The sequence below is a fragment of the Hyperolius riggenbachi genome, chromosome 11, assembly GCF_040937935.1.
Source record: "Hyperolius riggenbachi isolate aHypRig1 chromosome 11, aHypRig1.pri, whole genome shotgun sequence".
Taxonomy (NCBI): Eukaryota; Metazoa; Chordata; class Amphibia; order Anura; family Hyperoliidae; genus Hyperolius; species Hyperolius riggenbachi.
This window is the reverse complement of record NC_090656.1, coordinates 60,941,257-60,956,440: the sequence shown is the minus strand read 5'-3', so window position 1 is coordinate 60,956,440 and position 15,184 is coordinate 60,941,257. Positions and strand designations below refer to the sequence as shown.

At 43.7% G+C, this 15,184-nt stretch overlaps 1 protein-coding gene across 1 annotated transcript in view; it reads right to left on the bottom strand.

Moving 5' to 3' along the window:
- Positions 1–15,184, bottom strand: part of GPI (glucose-6-phosphate isomerase) — a 58,922-nt gene that overhangs the window by 29,163 nt on the left and 14,575 nt on the right. The window contains exons 2-6 of the mRNA XM_068261550.1: positions 13,187–13,277; positions 12,145–12,213; positions 5,018–5,137; positions 3,649–3,732; positions 1,769–1,915 (exon numbers count right to left, since the gene is read on the bottom strand). Coding sequence (XP_068117651.1) covers positions 1,769–1,915; positions 3,649–3,732; positions 5,018–5,137; positions 12,145–12,213; positions 13,187–13,277 — 511 coding nt within the window. The remainder of the gene's footprint in view (positions 1–1,768; positions 1,916–3,648; positions 3,733–5,017; positions 5,138–12,144; positions 12,214–13,186; positions 13,278–15,184) is intronic.

Below are 15,184 nucleotides of genomic sequence, written 5' to 3'. Positions count from 1 at the left end.
TTTAGCCATAGCCCCTGAACAAGCATGCAGAGCAAGGTGCACTGACTGAAGTGGGACTGGATTAGCTGCATGCTTGTTTGACACTACGAAAAAAGTCCATAAGATGCCCCAGCACCATAGACGCACCAGGTTTATTTATAATGTTCCACCCAAATTTGTTCTCTAAACACATCTTAGTCTGAAAAAAAATAAAAAATAAATAAATGTCATTTGCAAAGAAAAAAACCCTACAGGTAGTCCCTGACTTACGAACAAGCCTCAGATTCCAACGTCCCGATCCAGTCATTGGTGTGTGGGTGGTGTGTGTGGGTGGTGTGTGTGGGTGTTGTGTGGTGAAGAAGCGGCTTCAAACTTCCAAGTGGTGTCGCGAGTCCCACGTAGCAGCTGCAGTTCTCGACTCCCCTCGAAACAGAGTCCACACTGTGTCCTCTATCTGCCACCTTCCGGCTCTTGTGCACAGCATGGTTCCTGTATGTCACATGACATACAGGAAGCAGTGCTGCACACTAGAGGCAGATTGGCTAGATCAGTGGTCCTCACCTAAGGCCCACAGGCCGAATGCACCCCCCCTCCCCCCAAGGCTTTCACTGGCCCCCCACTCACAAATTGTATAGACGCGATCCACTGCATCTTTAAATATTGGTGTCTCGCAAATAAAATAGCAGTGCTGGTACCATCAATCCACAGGGAATCCAGTGAGCAGTCATTTGCTGGCTTTCAATCCAATTCTGCATCAGGTGACACTGCTGTCCAATTGGGCGACAGCATCCCGAGTATGCTTCACTGTCTGGCTAAAAGTTGTTTTGTTTTACTATCTGCACATGCTGTATTGGGGGTATAATATCTGCTTTGGTTAAATGGGAGACAAAAGGGCTGCACGTGTAAACAGGTAATAGTTTACACTACCTAGGTTCAATGTAATGTTTTCTACATCATATCATGTATACTCCGGCCCTCTATTAGTTTGAAGTATGCCAACCTGGTCATTAACCGAAAAAGTTTGAGGATCCCTGGGCTAGAGGCACAGTGAGGAGGGTGGGGGGCTTAAGATAGGGACCGTAGGATCGTTCTTAACCTGAATCCATTGTTTGTTAACTGGGGACTACCTGTATAAAATAAAAACCCACACCACCAGCATGTAGTAAGCTAATCAGTACCACTGAATTGGCAGTCTGCAAATTTTCACAAATGCACCGCTATCCCAAAAATAAATTCCTAGAATCCACAAAGGACTTACAAAAAGTTTTGAATGTTTTTTTTTAACTCAAAACACTTTATGAAAAGAATTTTGGCATGGTTGCTTGTCACCCGGAACAATTACTTCTGGAGAAATCCATGGTTCCTGTACAAACTACTGCATACACGTCCCAAACAGTGGCTTTAGTCTGCAGTTAGATTCTTGGCCATTGCTCCTGCTCACAGGATTCAACCACATTATCCCTCCCCAATCTCCATACAGCAGAATATGATAAATGTATAAGGCTTGACAGCATGCCTGATCTCTGGCAAACTCAACATGATTTTTTAGTTCAAAGGGGGCAGCTACATTTATTTATAGCGCTAGACAGATTAGAAGACAAAACAGGGTAAAGCTGATCCTGATAGCTAATCTCAGAGACATTGCTGATCTGCAGCACAAAGTTTTCTGTATCCATGGTGAGCAGTTACTTAGAAGTGGTTTCACTGATGACTAAACATACAGTTATGGTTACAAAGTCCAGATTTAGTTCTGCGGCAGGCTGAGTGTAGCCCCAGCTACTAGGATTACCTTAGATGCAATGATGAAGAGGGTGGTTTCTGGGTTCAGCGCAGCCAGCGTTTTGGCCATGTGGGTGCCATCGATGTTTGACACAAACCAGACACAGGGGCCACCTTTAGAGTATGGCTTCAGGGCTTCTGTGACCATCAGAGGACCCTGGAAGAGAGGAGGGGAACTCAGGAGACAAGAAATCCAGACACCATATTAACCACTTGCAGTTCCTTCAGATGCATAACCACACCCCTGAAAACTTCACTTGCGGATCAGGGGTATAGAAATGAGTCATTTTTCCTCGCTACCGTCCAGTGAATGGGAACATGTGTTCCCAAAACAAAAGTGCCTGTAATGAATGATCACCAGCATCGGTGAGATGCCGGTGGGCATTCCTAAAATGGGGGGGGGGGGGGGGGGGGAAACATACAATCCCTTTATAGTAAAAGGCCTAGGGACAGGAGAAAAAAAAAAGTTTTGGAAGTTTACCATCACAGAATTGATCATATGTTTTAAGTTTATACAGATGCATTTGCTGGGACCTGAGGACAGAGTTTACCATTACGAGATACTGTACACTTCTACCACAAAATAAATCCCCATTAGGCAACTCCCCTTCTGCCCCCGTAGTCCCAAACACAAAAATTACCTAAGGGACTCAGGTTTAATATGCATGACGTGAGGGTGTATATTACAGGGGGAAACCACACAAAATGCACCACATTTCCAAATATACTGTAGTCACCATATTTTAAATGTTGTAATGACATAAAATGTGTGGGTTTTATCTACAATACCATTTTGATTTTTACAATAATTGCTAAAAAACAAAAAAATTGTTCCATTCTCAAACATATGAGAATTTAGGTGTGATAAATAGAGTTATTGGCAAATGAATAGAAGGCACACAATATGTCAAAATTGCTGTGGTTTTTAAGGGTAAACCTGTGGTAGGGAAGTGGTTTGAGCAAGGCGTTCTCTTATCCAGTCATATCATGAAAGAGGAACAATGGCAATTTAGACATTTTGTCCTTGAAAAACTCTTGCAGCAGATATAAAATGACAAATCGCAAAAGAGTAGTTTTCCGTCAACCCCAGTAATAATAAAGTACATAGATAAGGTATTCTGTTTTTTTCTTTGCCTCTACCTGAAAACTGCTTCCCATAATTGACACTCATAGCATTGGACCACAGATAAGCCCATCTTCATAGGTGATGCTGCCTTGGAAAGCTGTGGAATAATCAATTTTTACCTCCCCCTCACCATGCAGAGATCTGGTTTTCCAATTGTGCGTTTTCTGTCAGTTTTTATGGTCAAAAAAAAAATTTGCAGAGATTTTAAAACTAATGCAAGTCAATGCAGCAGTTTCCACTCCCATGTCCGGCATCATATTTTCAGACATAGTGTACAATGCTTTGTATAGGCAACGCAAATTTTTGCACGAAAATTTGCATTAGATCCATGGTTACAGGAAGTTGTCAGCAGTTATGACTAAGCTGTTACTAGGCAGATTATGTATATTTAATGCAAATTTTCACCAATCCGAAAAGCTTCTACGATTTTTTGCAGGCGAAAAGGTCACGCTACAGTGGAAACGTAGCCTAAGCCAGGCCACCACAACAGCAATATAATGACTTAACTCTCAAACTGTAGCCTCATGAGGAAACCCCACCGCATCTATTGCTTTGTATAATTCTAATTGCCTGCCTCCCACCTCCACAAGCTCGTAGTAACAGCAAACATCCAATCGGACAATAAAGGAGCTCTAACAAGCTTGTTGCCAGGCAGGTTAGTAGCGCGAGTGGTTGTCTTTTGTTCCTCATACTATATTACATCTGCAGATGCGCAGCCTACTTATAAAGTGTGGTGTGGAGCTTGAATCAAAAATGACGCTTACCAGATCAGAACCACCAATGCCAACATTGACTACATCTGTGATGGACTTTCCGGTGTACCCCTTCCAATCTCCACTGCGTACTTTCTGCAAATGTTTAAGAGGGAAAAAAATACAGTATTTACAAATGAGGATATTCTCAAACTGATGTAAAATAGGCTCCCTTCCATTTAGAAGAGTAACATGTGTGTAAATATAAGGCAAATGCACAGCATGTGTAATTGGGCTCTACACACACACAGCAAGTGGTTCCCGATGAACGTTATTTCAATATTACTTTTAAGCTTTTAAAGACCTAAAATATGATAATTAAGGTAAGAAAAAAAATAGATGTGAAAAAGCTTTGTGAATCATACCCATTGAGTGCAAAGGCACTCCTTCACAAAGTGTACACCGACATCGCTGTCCACAGAAGAGCCTGCCCGAGTACCATGGCCTCAGCCGCTACTAGTAAGAGCAGCTGAGATTGTTGGAATACATTCAGCAGCGACACAAGAGGACAAAGGAAAGTAGGAATCAGAGGAAGACGTGAAGGCAATACTGACGTCCCCCAGAGAGTGAGTTGATGATCAACTAACTGCACAAGAGACAGGCAGCCCAACAATAATGGCAGTAAAGTGACAGCGCTGGTTATTTTATCAACTTTTTAATATACATTTACTTTTATCTAGGAATTATAAAAACATTTGCAATAGTTTGCCCTTTAAATTGTTATATTGACAGTACACCAAGCAAATGACTTGATGGAATATCAGGTCCTTGGCTTGGGTATGGAGCAGCTCAGTCATTCATGCAATTTGGCAAATGACTGATATCTCTGTATCTAGTAAGAGCGGGAAGGACAGCTTTTACTACTTTGGACCATTCAGTTGCATTTCAGAGTTCACATCTAAAATGTCACCACCATTAACTTCTACTGATCAACAGTACAAAGAATGTAATCCTGCTCGCTGCCAACTGATAACAACTAACATTTATATTGCGCTTTTCGCCTGGCGGACTCAAAACACCAAAGCTGCAGCCACTAGGACTATAGGTGGTAGCAGTGTTAGGGAATCTTGCACAAGGACTCTGTACTGAATAGGTGCTGGCTTACTGAACTGAAGGAGCCAAAATTCAAACCCTGGTCCTGTGTCAGAGCATATTTTAGAGATTTTCAACGTCTATTGGGCAAGCATATTTTAGAGATTTTCAACGTCTATTGGGCTCTAAGACTCAGACTACTGTATGTTGAATGCCTACTTAAGGTTTTCAACTGACGTTACCATTTAGAAACTTTACCATAGTATTGCCAGTGGCAAATCTACAAGACCAGGCTTCATCCCCCCCCCCCCCCCCTATATTTACTGAGCACATTCCACTAGCACCATACCTGGCAGAATCCCTTCATTTTCTCCAAGACTGCATTGACATCTGGCATCACATCTTTACCATCTACCTTGATGGGAGTGTTTGAGCGATTGCGCAGTGCGATGTGTAGCACAGCACGGTTCTAGAATGGAGGGAAAAAAAAAAAACCCACACAGCAAGTCAGTTATGTTTTGTTTAAAGCAAAGTCAAAAAAGGAGTTTAAACACTAATTGTTTCCTGGATTTTTAAGAGGACAATCTGGACTGAGGGCCTCCAAACCTTGGGGTCAGTAGCATGGAGAATGGCATCTCTAGTGTAAGTTGACCAGCTCCATCACAGTAAACCTGACCACAGATATATATTATAATAAAAGCTACCCATTGTCTTCAGTAGCCCCAGCAAAGCTTTGCCATACAGGAAGCCTGCAGTACAGTACACCACTGCCAAACACAGCCAGTTATGATCAGACATGACTTTGGTGACAAATCCTAGCCACTTAACAGCAGTTTTCTAACTTTTCCCACCGAAAGAGGCCTTCTGATGGACAGGATTATGGGGGATTAGATTGTGAGCTCCTCCGAGGGTCAGCTAGAGACATCACCATACACTACACAGCATTGACATCTATTGCAGAACTTTTTAAACACATCAGGCTTCCACTGACTGGAGAATTCTGTGCTTGCACAGCTTTACACAACAAATTTTTACAAACTGCACATGGCCAGGGAAGCACATGGGTGAAAGCTGCACAATGGACCTCAGATAATTAAAGGACACCAGAGGTGAAAATTAAAGAGACACTGAAGCGAAAAAAAAAAAAAAAAAAAAAAAAAAAAAAAAAAAAGGGATGATATGATTTGTATGTCTAGCACAGCTAAGAAATAAAACATTAAGATCAGATACATCAGTGTAATTGTTTCCAGTACAGGAAGAGTTGAGAGACTCCAGTTATCTCTATGCAAACAAGCCATTAAGCTCACTAAGGCCCCATACACACCAGACCATAGTCTTTTGAAAATGAAAGATCACAGACCAATCTTACCACCCTTCATGTAGTATGAGAGCCATACTCTACACAGTCTTTTCTATGGAGCTGAACTCCACATCAGAAAAAAAAAATCTTTGCAAGATGCTGCACACACAGATGCTGTGCAGACACAAAAGATCAGTTTCTGCAAAAGATCTGTTCCGGTCAAAACTCCATTCCTGCAAATTGCAATGATAGTCTATGAGATCTGCAGATCATCATACACACATGATTTAACTGACATTCATCTGCAGATCAGATCCACCAGGATGGATTTTCAGATCTGCAGATGATTGCTTGATCTGCAGATGAATGTCAGTTAAATCATGTGTGTATGATGATCTGCAGATCTCAGACTATCATTGCAATTTGCAGGAATGGAGTTTTGACCGGAACAGATCTTTTACAGATACTGATCTTTTGTGTCTGTACAGCATTTGTGTGTGCAGCATCTTGCAAAGATTTTTTTCTGATGTGGAGTTCAGCTCCATAGAAAAGACTGAAGGTATGGCTCTCATACTACATGAAGGGTGGCAAGTTTGGTCTGTGATCTTTTTTTTCCAAAGACTATAGTCTGATGTGTGTATGAGCCTTAAGCTAGTCGTGGAGAGGGCTGTTATCTGACTTAGCTCAACTGTTCCGGGACCATTTACTTTTCCTCTGCTAGAGGAGAGGTCATTACTTCACAGACTGCTTTGAAAGACTCATTTTGAATGCTGAGTGTTGTGCAATCTGCACATATTATAGAATGATGCAATGTTAGAAAAAACACTATATACGGTACCTGAAAATAAAGTATGAGAATATTTTCTTTGCTGCTAATCTTCTAGTAATTATTCATAGTACACAACCAATTCACTATATCATTTTTTTTCCGCTTCAGTGTCTCTAACTGATGTGATAAACAATTGCATCTATCCTCTTATGCTAGAAGTTACTTTCGATATTTCACAAATTTTATGTTTACCAGTAAATCTACTTTAAAAGTTTACACTGTTCAATGAATGGTGGGCGTGGTGCTGTTCCCCCGTGCCTCTGCAACCTTCCTCCTGGCGTCTGACGACTACTACTAACAGCCGGCTGAACGACAAATCAATGCTTACTACCTCTTGGTTCACGGATGGAGGAACTCCCACACCAGCTTGTCTGTGCAGTGAGGAAACGAGTGGTGAGCCCCAGTCCGCCTTTGAGGGTGCACGTGAGTGACAAAGTTTAGCAAATTAAATTATAGGCATACAGAGCAGCCGGTTGAGGTTTGACATGCGAATTGATACGTGTCAGTAATGGTTGCGTGATAATCCATTGAGGCGTGCACAGCTGCACACGGGGGTCAGCACTGAAGATCACACGGATCCTAACCTTGCACTGGATGTCATGTTTTGATCAAACTGGGCCCGAAGATAATATGCATGCATGCTTTGAATCCTAGGTATATAGGAAGTGCACCCCTATTTAGGGACACATGCTTACAACAAGTCAATTTGATCAATTTGGTTTTAAAGGGGTTTTTTTATAGGTTTGTCAGTCTGTCTTTTTGCAACTAGAGTTTTTCAATAAATAAGCCTTAATATTAGCTCTGTGCTCCCTCTTCAATGTTTGGTTCTTGTTCAATGAATGTGTCACTGAGCAGAAAATTAAAGTATGCCAGAGCTCAAATCTATGAATTATTGACCCTTTTCTGCAGCAATTTCTGCTAGGAAAGTGTTATGGCTCCATTTCCTTATCAGTGAGGGTTATGCTGTAGTTTGACTCAGTCCTGACCGACAGAAACTGACACTTGCATACCTGATTTTTAAAGCCTTAAAGTCAGAGAAAGACTCTCTGAAAACCTGCGGGCATTGTTTATAGGGAATTAGAATTAAAAAAAAAAAAAAAAATTGGCTTGAGGAATGCCCTATAAATAGGAAAGGAACACAATTATGCAATGAGTAAAAGTTCACCATGGATCCACTTTAACCTCAAAGTGGCCCATGTGGCCATAGAGACCAGTCAGGTACACCCTGATGGTTTGTCACCAAGTGCTGTGGCCATGGAAACCAAATATTAAAGCAGCAATTAGGTGCATTAACCATTATTGCCTGCAACTCTGAAGGGAGGAGAGGAATCTGACCACCCAATGGCGCACATAGGCCATAGTTTGCCTAGTGCTGCTGTAAGCATTGCAATTCCCCCACATCTAAGTCAGTGCTGTCCAGTCATTGAGGGCCGAGGTCCTCACACATTTGGCACAGCTCAAATTAATTGATGGGACTAAATCAGAAGGAGGGGGGGGGTAGCATCAAGAAGATGACATTTCACCATTTCCCTGTACAGCCCAAATATTGGCGTGGATGTGGCTCTCCAGAACTGGAGATGGACAGCCCTGATCTAGCTCAAAGCAGGAAAGCACACAAAACGTAAGGGCTCATTTCCACTATTGTGAATCCGCATGCGGATTCGCACATGTAATGCAAGTGGATGGGCCCGTTTCCACTGTAGTGTGGTGGAGGTGCGTTTTCAGCGGTGAAAAAAACCCGCACAAAAGAGCTGCAGAATTCTCCTGCGAGTGGAATGCATGCGAATCGCATGCAATGTATTTAATAGGGAAATCGCATGCGTTTTCCCCATGCGTTTGCCGCGAATTCACATAGGTACCAATGTAAATTCACACAGGCAGTGACATGGTTAAAATTGCATATACCCTCACCTATGCGAATTCACATGCGAATTTGTGGCAAAAACGCATGCAGAATCGCATCCGCATGCGATTTCATCAGCAGTGGAATCCAGGCGTTTCCGCACCGCAATAGTGGAAACGAGCCCTCAACCTGTGGCAGACTAACTTCAGTCTCCTTCTGAACATCAGAATGATGATGAAGTCACCGGCACATGGAGAGTGCCGGAGATCTTCCAGAAGCTTCCCATGTCTTACTGAAAATCAATGACGCCACACAGACCCCTGGGACATATCTGGCAAAAGCTTGTGAGGCCTCTTGTGCACTACATGCGATACAGATTTTCATGCAGTACTGCATGCTGTATTTTTGATAGCATCCAGCGATGCTATAAAAAAATACAGCATGCAGTAGAGCCACGCTTGTGTACAAGCGTGGCTCTACTGTGCCTGAATGTAGTACAACCGCACCTGTGCAGTAAGCTGGAGACGGTTTTGCTGCTGCTCAGGTGTGGCTGTAATTTCACAGGTGCAGCACAGTCAGGCTTGTTCATGAAGGGGGAGCAGGGCCAGGAACTTCAAGAGTCCCAGGCAGAGGTCTTGAGAAGAAGACTGGAAGCCTCTGGAGGATCCAGAGGCTTCCCTCATAGGCAATGAAAGTATATTTTTTCCCATTAGGTTCACCTGTTAACGTTGCAAGTCTAATACTGTATGTACTTTATTGTGGAATGGCAACTTAAAATTGAAATGTGGGTTTACCTTCTCAGTATACTGAGTCATCATGAGATGGCAGCTGTGTAAAGCTGACTTGGCAAAGCAGACAACAGTAAAGACACGGCCTTTAGTGAAGCAGCAGAACTTATGACTCCTGAAATGTTTGCCTTCCAGGGAGCTCGTGGATTAGCACAATGGCTGCTTCTAAAGGCAAACACACACCCAGAAGAAGGCAGGGCAGCTACACGCATTGTATAGAGAAGGCGGCCTCGGGTGACCCTACCGATAACTTGGCAAAGCTACCAACCTGTCACTCCCTATTAATGCTATAAAAAAAAAAAAAAAAAAAAAAAAAAAAAAAAAATAAAAAAGGATTACTCCCACATCACCACACATTGCCAAAGTCACTGTTCAAAAGAGAATCATGATGACCAAGCGGAATGCAGACTCCAGGATGGCAGCTGTAGATCACAGGTCCAGGGGTTCCATGACAGCTTTGCAGCCCAAGCAAAAAAAGACCCTAATGCACCAAACTCACATGCGTGGTTGCAAACCACAACTAAATGTACTGCACTTGCAAGGACCACAGAGTAACCCAACACTTGTAATTGTGTCACATTACTACTGGGGAACAACTATTCTTTGTTAAAGGGGAACTGAAGTAAGGTTTACAGAGACCGCCATATTTATTTCCTTTTAATCAATACCAGTTGCCTGGCAGCCCTGCTGGTCCATTTCTCTGTAGTAGCATCTGAATAACACCAGAAACAAGCATGCAGCTAGTCTTGTCAGATCAGACTTTAAAGTCTAAAACACCTGATCTGCTGCATGCTTGTTAAGGGGCTATGGCTAATAGTATTAGAGGCAGAGGATCAGCAGGGCTGCCAGGCAACTGGTATTGCTTAAAAGGAAATAAATATGGCAGCCTCCATATACCTCTCTTCAGTTCCCCTTTAAAGACACCTGAAGTGAGGGGGAATATGGAGGCTGCCATATTTATTCCCTGTTACACAATGCACATTGCCTGGCTGTCCTGCCTCTAATACTTTTAGCTATAGACCCTGAACAAGCATGGAGATCAGATTTGTCTAAAGTTGACTGGACTTTAGACACACTTTTTTGGTGTAAGGGCACATAAACATCACATTTGATTGGCCAATCACTGACCAATTTTGCCACCTCTATGTAGTATGAGGGCCAACATACTTTGAATACTGAGCAGAAGTGTTCATACAACATGGAAGTGGTAGAATTGGATGTGTGTATGCACCCTATGATTGAGAGACTGTTTCATGAAAGATCAGCAGGATGCCAGGCAACCAGTATTAAAAACACACAAAAAAAAAAAACACACACACACACACACACACACACACACACACACACACACACACCTTCCCAATTTAACTCACTTCAGGTATCCTTCCAGACTGGTCTTAAAAGAGGAGCTGTTAGGTATAAGGTCTCAGAGAAAATAAACACATATATCAGTAGCTAAATATTGGCTGTACTTACATTACATATGCATTTCACTGTCCACGTTTGGATTTCACAGAATTTGTATATAGTATATGCAGAGATAGATGCTCCTGACAGCTCATGGCAGGCTCCATGTTTTTCTGTCAAATGTGTCATGTCCTGCCTGCTTCCTGATCACAGATAAGCTCCTACTTGAACAACACAGTGTGCAGTGAATATTAATGAGCCATGTGGCTAGGAACAATAGCTGACTCCTGCAGTGTACTCTGCCCGAGATTTATCAGTGCTACGCAATTACAAGCTGCTGTAACGTCTCATTAGCAGCCGAGGGGAGAGCCCCAGAATGCTTTGCAGTATGGTATGCGGCTTGCGTCTTAAGAATAACAGACTTGCTGATAAGCACACATCAAAGGTAACTGAGATTTTTATCTTCACTAATTGCTTTTGGGCTTCCTTCTAAACTGTTTAACACAGGAGAATAGAGGTTTAAATTAGCTTCTGCAGCCTGACAGTTACTCTTAAAGGGAACCTAAACTGAGGAGTTTTTTTCCTTTTTAAATACCAGTTGCCCGACTCTCCTGCTGATTCTGTGTTTCTAATACTTTCAGCCACAGCCCCTGAACAAGCAAGCAGATCAGGTGCTCTGACCGAAGTCTGACTGAATTAGCTGCATGATTGTTTCAGGTGTGTGATTCAGCCACTACTGCAGCCAAAGAGATCAGCAGGACTTCCAGGCAACTGGTATTGTTTAAAATGAAACATCCATCTTCCTCTCAGTTTAGGTTCCCTTTAAAAGCAGACTCGAACTATTGCACAGCACAATAAAAATCTCTTTATTCTACATATAGCTGAAGAAATTTGCTGCTTGGTGTTCTGTGACTCTTTAGCAGCTGTGAATAGACTGCAGAAGCCCTGCCTAGGCAGCTCTCTCCATACAGTAAACACTGAGGCTTAACCCCGTCAGTGCACCCTGAAAAGTGAAACCAAATTGTAAAATGTTTAGGTTTAACTCTTATAGGAGTACAGAGGAAGTGAGTTTAGTCCCACTTTAATCTAAACAACTTTATGTACAGTGTGTTGCAAAATACCCTTTAAAACTGAAGTGTATGATTATCAACACCTATTTCATAGTCCAGCACCAACCTAGGCCAAAGACAGACCAGATGCACCCCAAGACCTCTACTGGAAATGGGCAGCCAAATATTTTACAGCCAGGGGACAAATTTTTTTTTTTTTTTTTTTTTTTTTTTTTTTTAATTAAGAAGTTACCGAGTACCTCAGTGAAGTTTATCTTTTCCGCGGTGAACATGCGCTTCCTGGCAGCCTCAACCCCTCTTGATTGGGCCTGAAAGGGTACAGACAGTGTTAATGTTCAGTGTTATAACAAGCACAAGGGTCAGTGTATGATAGAAAACATGGTCAAAATATCTTCAGTGAAAGGAAAACAAACAAGGCACCAAAACAAATGACCACCGAGATAGATGAAAGCAAGACACTTCTGTGGCTAATCCCAGTGTCCCCACCTCCCAAGGCTCCTTAATGGCCCTCATGTGGTGATGGCACACTAACCCTCTAACTGGATCAGACTGAACTCCACCCCCTGTCATGCTGTTGTAACAAGACACCTAAAAACTGAGCGGTTTCTGCTATGGAGGATTGACTGGCAGGTTGGAAGTTGATGGATGGAATTTTATCTGTAGGATCCATTAAGACTAGTCTGCTTCAAAGTAATCTGATGCAGACCACAAAGGCGAGAGAGAAATTGTGATATGGGGGAGGGAAGTGTACAACATTCAGAGGATCAATAGGCTTTTCTCCATATCTTTAATTCAAAGCTGTGACTTAAGATGGGGGAAACCTGTGACCCCTAAAAGCTTGCAGTTGCAGCCACACCCTCTCAAGGAGGGAGACAGTGATGAAACTGAGGGTGACAGGCAGTGGGGGGGGGGGGGGGGGGGGTAGGGGAATGCTCTGCTTTTATGACAATTCTAGTGTCTTAACAAATCCATTTTACACCACATTTTGCAGGAATGACCCCACTTCTTCAGGCGATAGGATGAAGCATATACAATGCATGTCCGAGTCATTCCTGTGAAACGTGTTGTATGAATCCTGGAGTATGTAAATATAATTGGTTTGTTGAAACACTAGCATTAACTTATGTCTGCTTAGAGGAGGTAACTTCACCTCTTCTATTTTTAAAAACTTTTATCCTTTTGGCCCCTCAGTTCATGATACACCATTATCGAGTATACACATAACCTGCACCTACAGAAAGCTATAAAATCCCCATGAAAATAAGAGAATGGGGACATTACCAGTTCTATCAGCAGCTTCAGGACCTCCTCAGTGACCAGATTCTTTGAGTAATCCACCAAGATGTCTCCATTTCCAGTGTTAAGGGTTTTACTGTAAGTGAAAACAAACTTTAATAAGCACACGTTCGAGAGGTCTCTGGTTTAGTATACAGTTTTCATCTTTAACCTTCCTGGCGGTAACCCCGGGGTAAGCCGCGCAGGAGGTTCTCAGGCCCTGCTGGGCCGATTTACTTAATTTTTTTTGCTGGACGCAGCTAGCACTTTGCTAGCTGCGTCAGCACACCGATCGGCGCCGCCCCGCGCTTGATTGCCGCTATCTGTCGCGCCGCGTGCCCCCCCCCAGACCCCGTGCGCTGCCTGGCCAATCAGTGCCAGGCAGCGCAGAGGGGTGGCCCGGGACTCCCAATGACGTCACAATGTCGCTGACGTCATCCCGCCCCGTCGCCATGGTGACAGGGAAGCCCTCCAGGAAATCCCGTTCTTTTGAACGGGATTTCCTGATCGGAGATTGCCGAAGGCGATCGAAGCGGGCGGGGGGATGCCGCTGAGCAGCGGCTATCATGTAGCGAGCCCTAGGCTCGCTACATGATTTAAAAAAAAATAAATAAAATAAAAAATAAAATGCTGCGCTGCCTCCTGGCGGAATTAACCACCCTGGCGTTCTATTAAGATCGCCAGGGCGGCTGCGGGAGGGTTTTTTTTTTTTTAAATAAAAAAAAAAAAAAAAAAACTATTTCATGCAGCCAACTGAAAGTTGGCTGCATGAAAGCCCACTAGAGGGCGCTCGAGGCGTTCTGATCGCCTCCGGCAGCCAAAAGTAACACGGAAGGCCGCAATGAGCGGCCTTCCGTGTTTTGCTTACTTCATCGCCATGGCGACGAGCGGAGTGACGTCATGGACGTCAGCCGACGTCCTGACGTCAGCCGCCTCCGATCCAGCCCTTAGCGCTGGCCGGAACTATTTGTTCCGGCTGCGCAGGGCTCAGGCGGCTGGGGGGCCCATTTTTCGCCGCTGCTCGCAGCGGATCGCCGCAGAGCGGCGGCGATCGGGCAGCACACGCGGCTGGCAAAGTGCTGGCTGCGTGTGCTGCTCTTTATTTCATCAAAATCGGCCCAGCAGGGCCTGAGCGGCACCCTCTGGCGGTAATGGACGAGCTGAGCTCGTCCATACTGCTAAGGTGGTTAATTAAACCGCCAGGAGGGTTAAATGTTGGATTACATACCCAGGTGCTCCGATTGGTTGTTCGGTCATGGCTTCTGCAAGCAGCCCTGCTCTAGATAAGAGTTCCCCTACTCTGTCCTCAAGTACTCCCAACAGTACTGGTTTTGCAGGAAACCACAACATTCAGAGGTGAGGAAATTAAGTGTCTCAGCAGACACGATTAACTACCTCTGGAATTCCCCAAAACACGCACTGTTGGAGGTAAAGGACTGGGATGAGAAACCCTGAACTAGAATCATAGTCCCATACCTCCCACTGATGAAGGTCAGATAGCCTGAAACAGATGTATGGAATAAAGTTCAACCCCAGTCAGGCATAAAAGACATTACATTATGCTTTCTACATGAATAAACTGAAGGGTTTATTGCACAGCATTGTTTGGAGGCTCTCGTGATGGGTTTACTTTAAAAAGAGGCTGTCACAGGAGCCCTAGTGGTCAGACCACGAAATGCCTTCCAAACGGTGCCAGCGCACGGATCGTGCGAACTCTGGTCGCAGTCAATGCGTAGGAACCGTTGGGAATTGGCCGCAGACAAACCAGAAGGGAGCCTGTGAGGTACGGTAATTACAACTTTACACACTATTTCAGGGTATCTGCCACCACCTCTGTTTTCTGAGACAGGGGAACTTACTAACTGGCTATTTCTCGACCTGCAAATAAAAAACGGTTAAAACACGCTGTATTCTGTCTAGATATCAACAATAGTAGCGTCTCTTCAGAGACCTGAGTTCAGTTTCTGTGTATGCTGAATAATAGGGTAGCTGGAACAAATGACG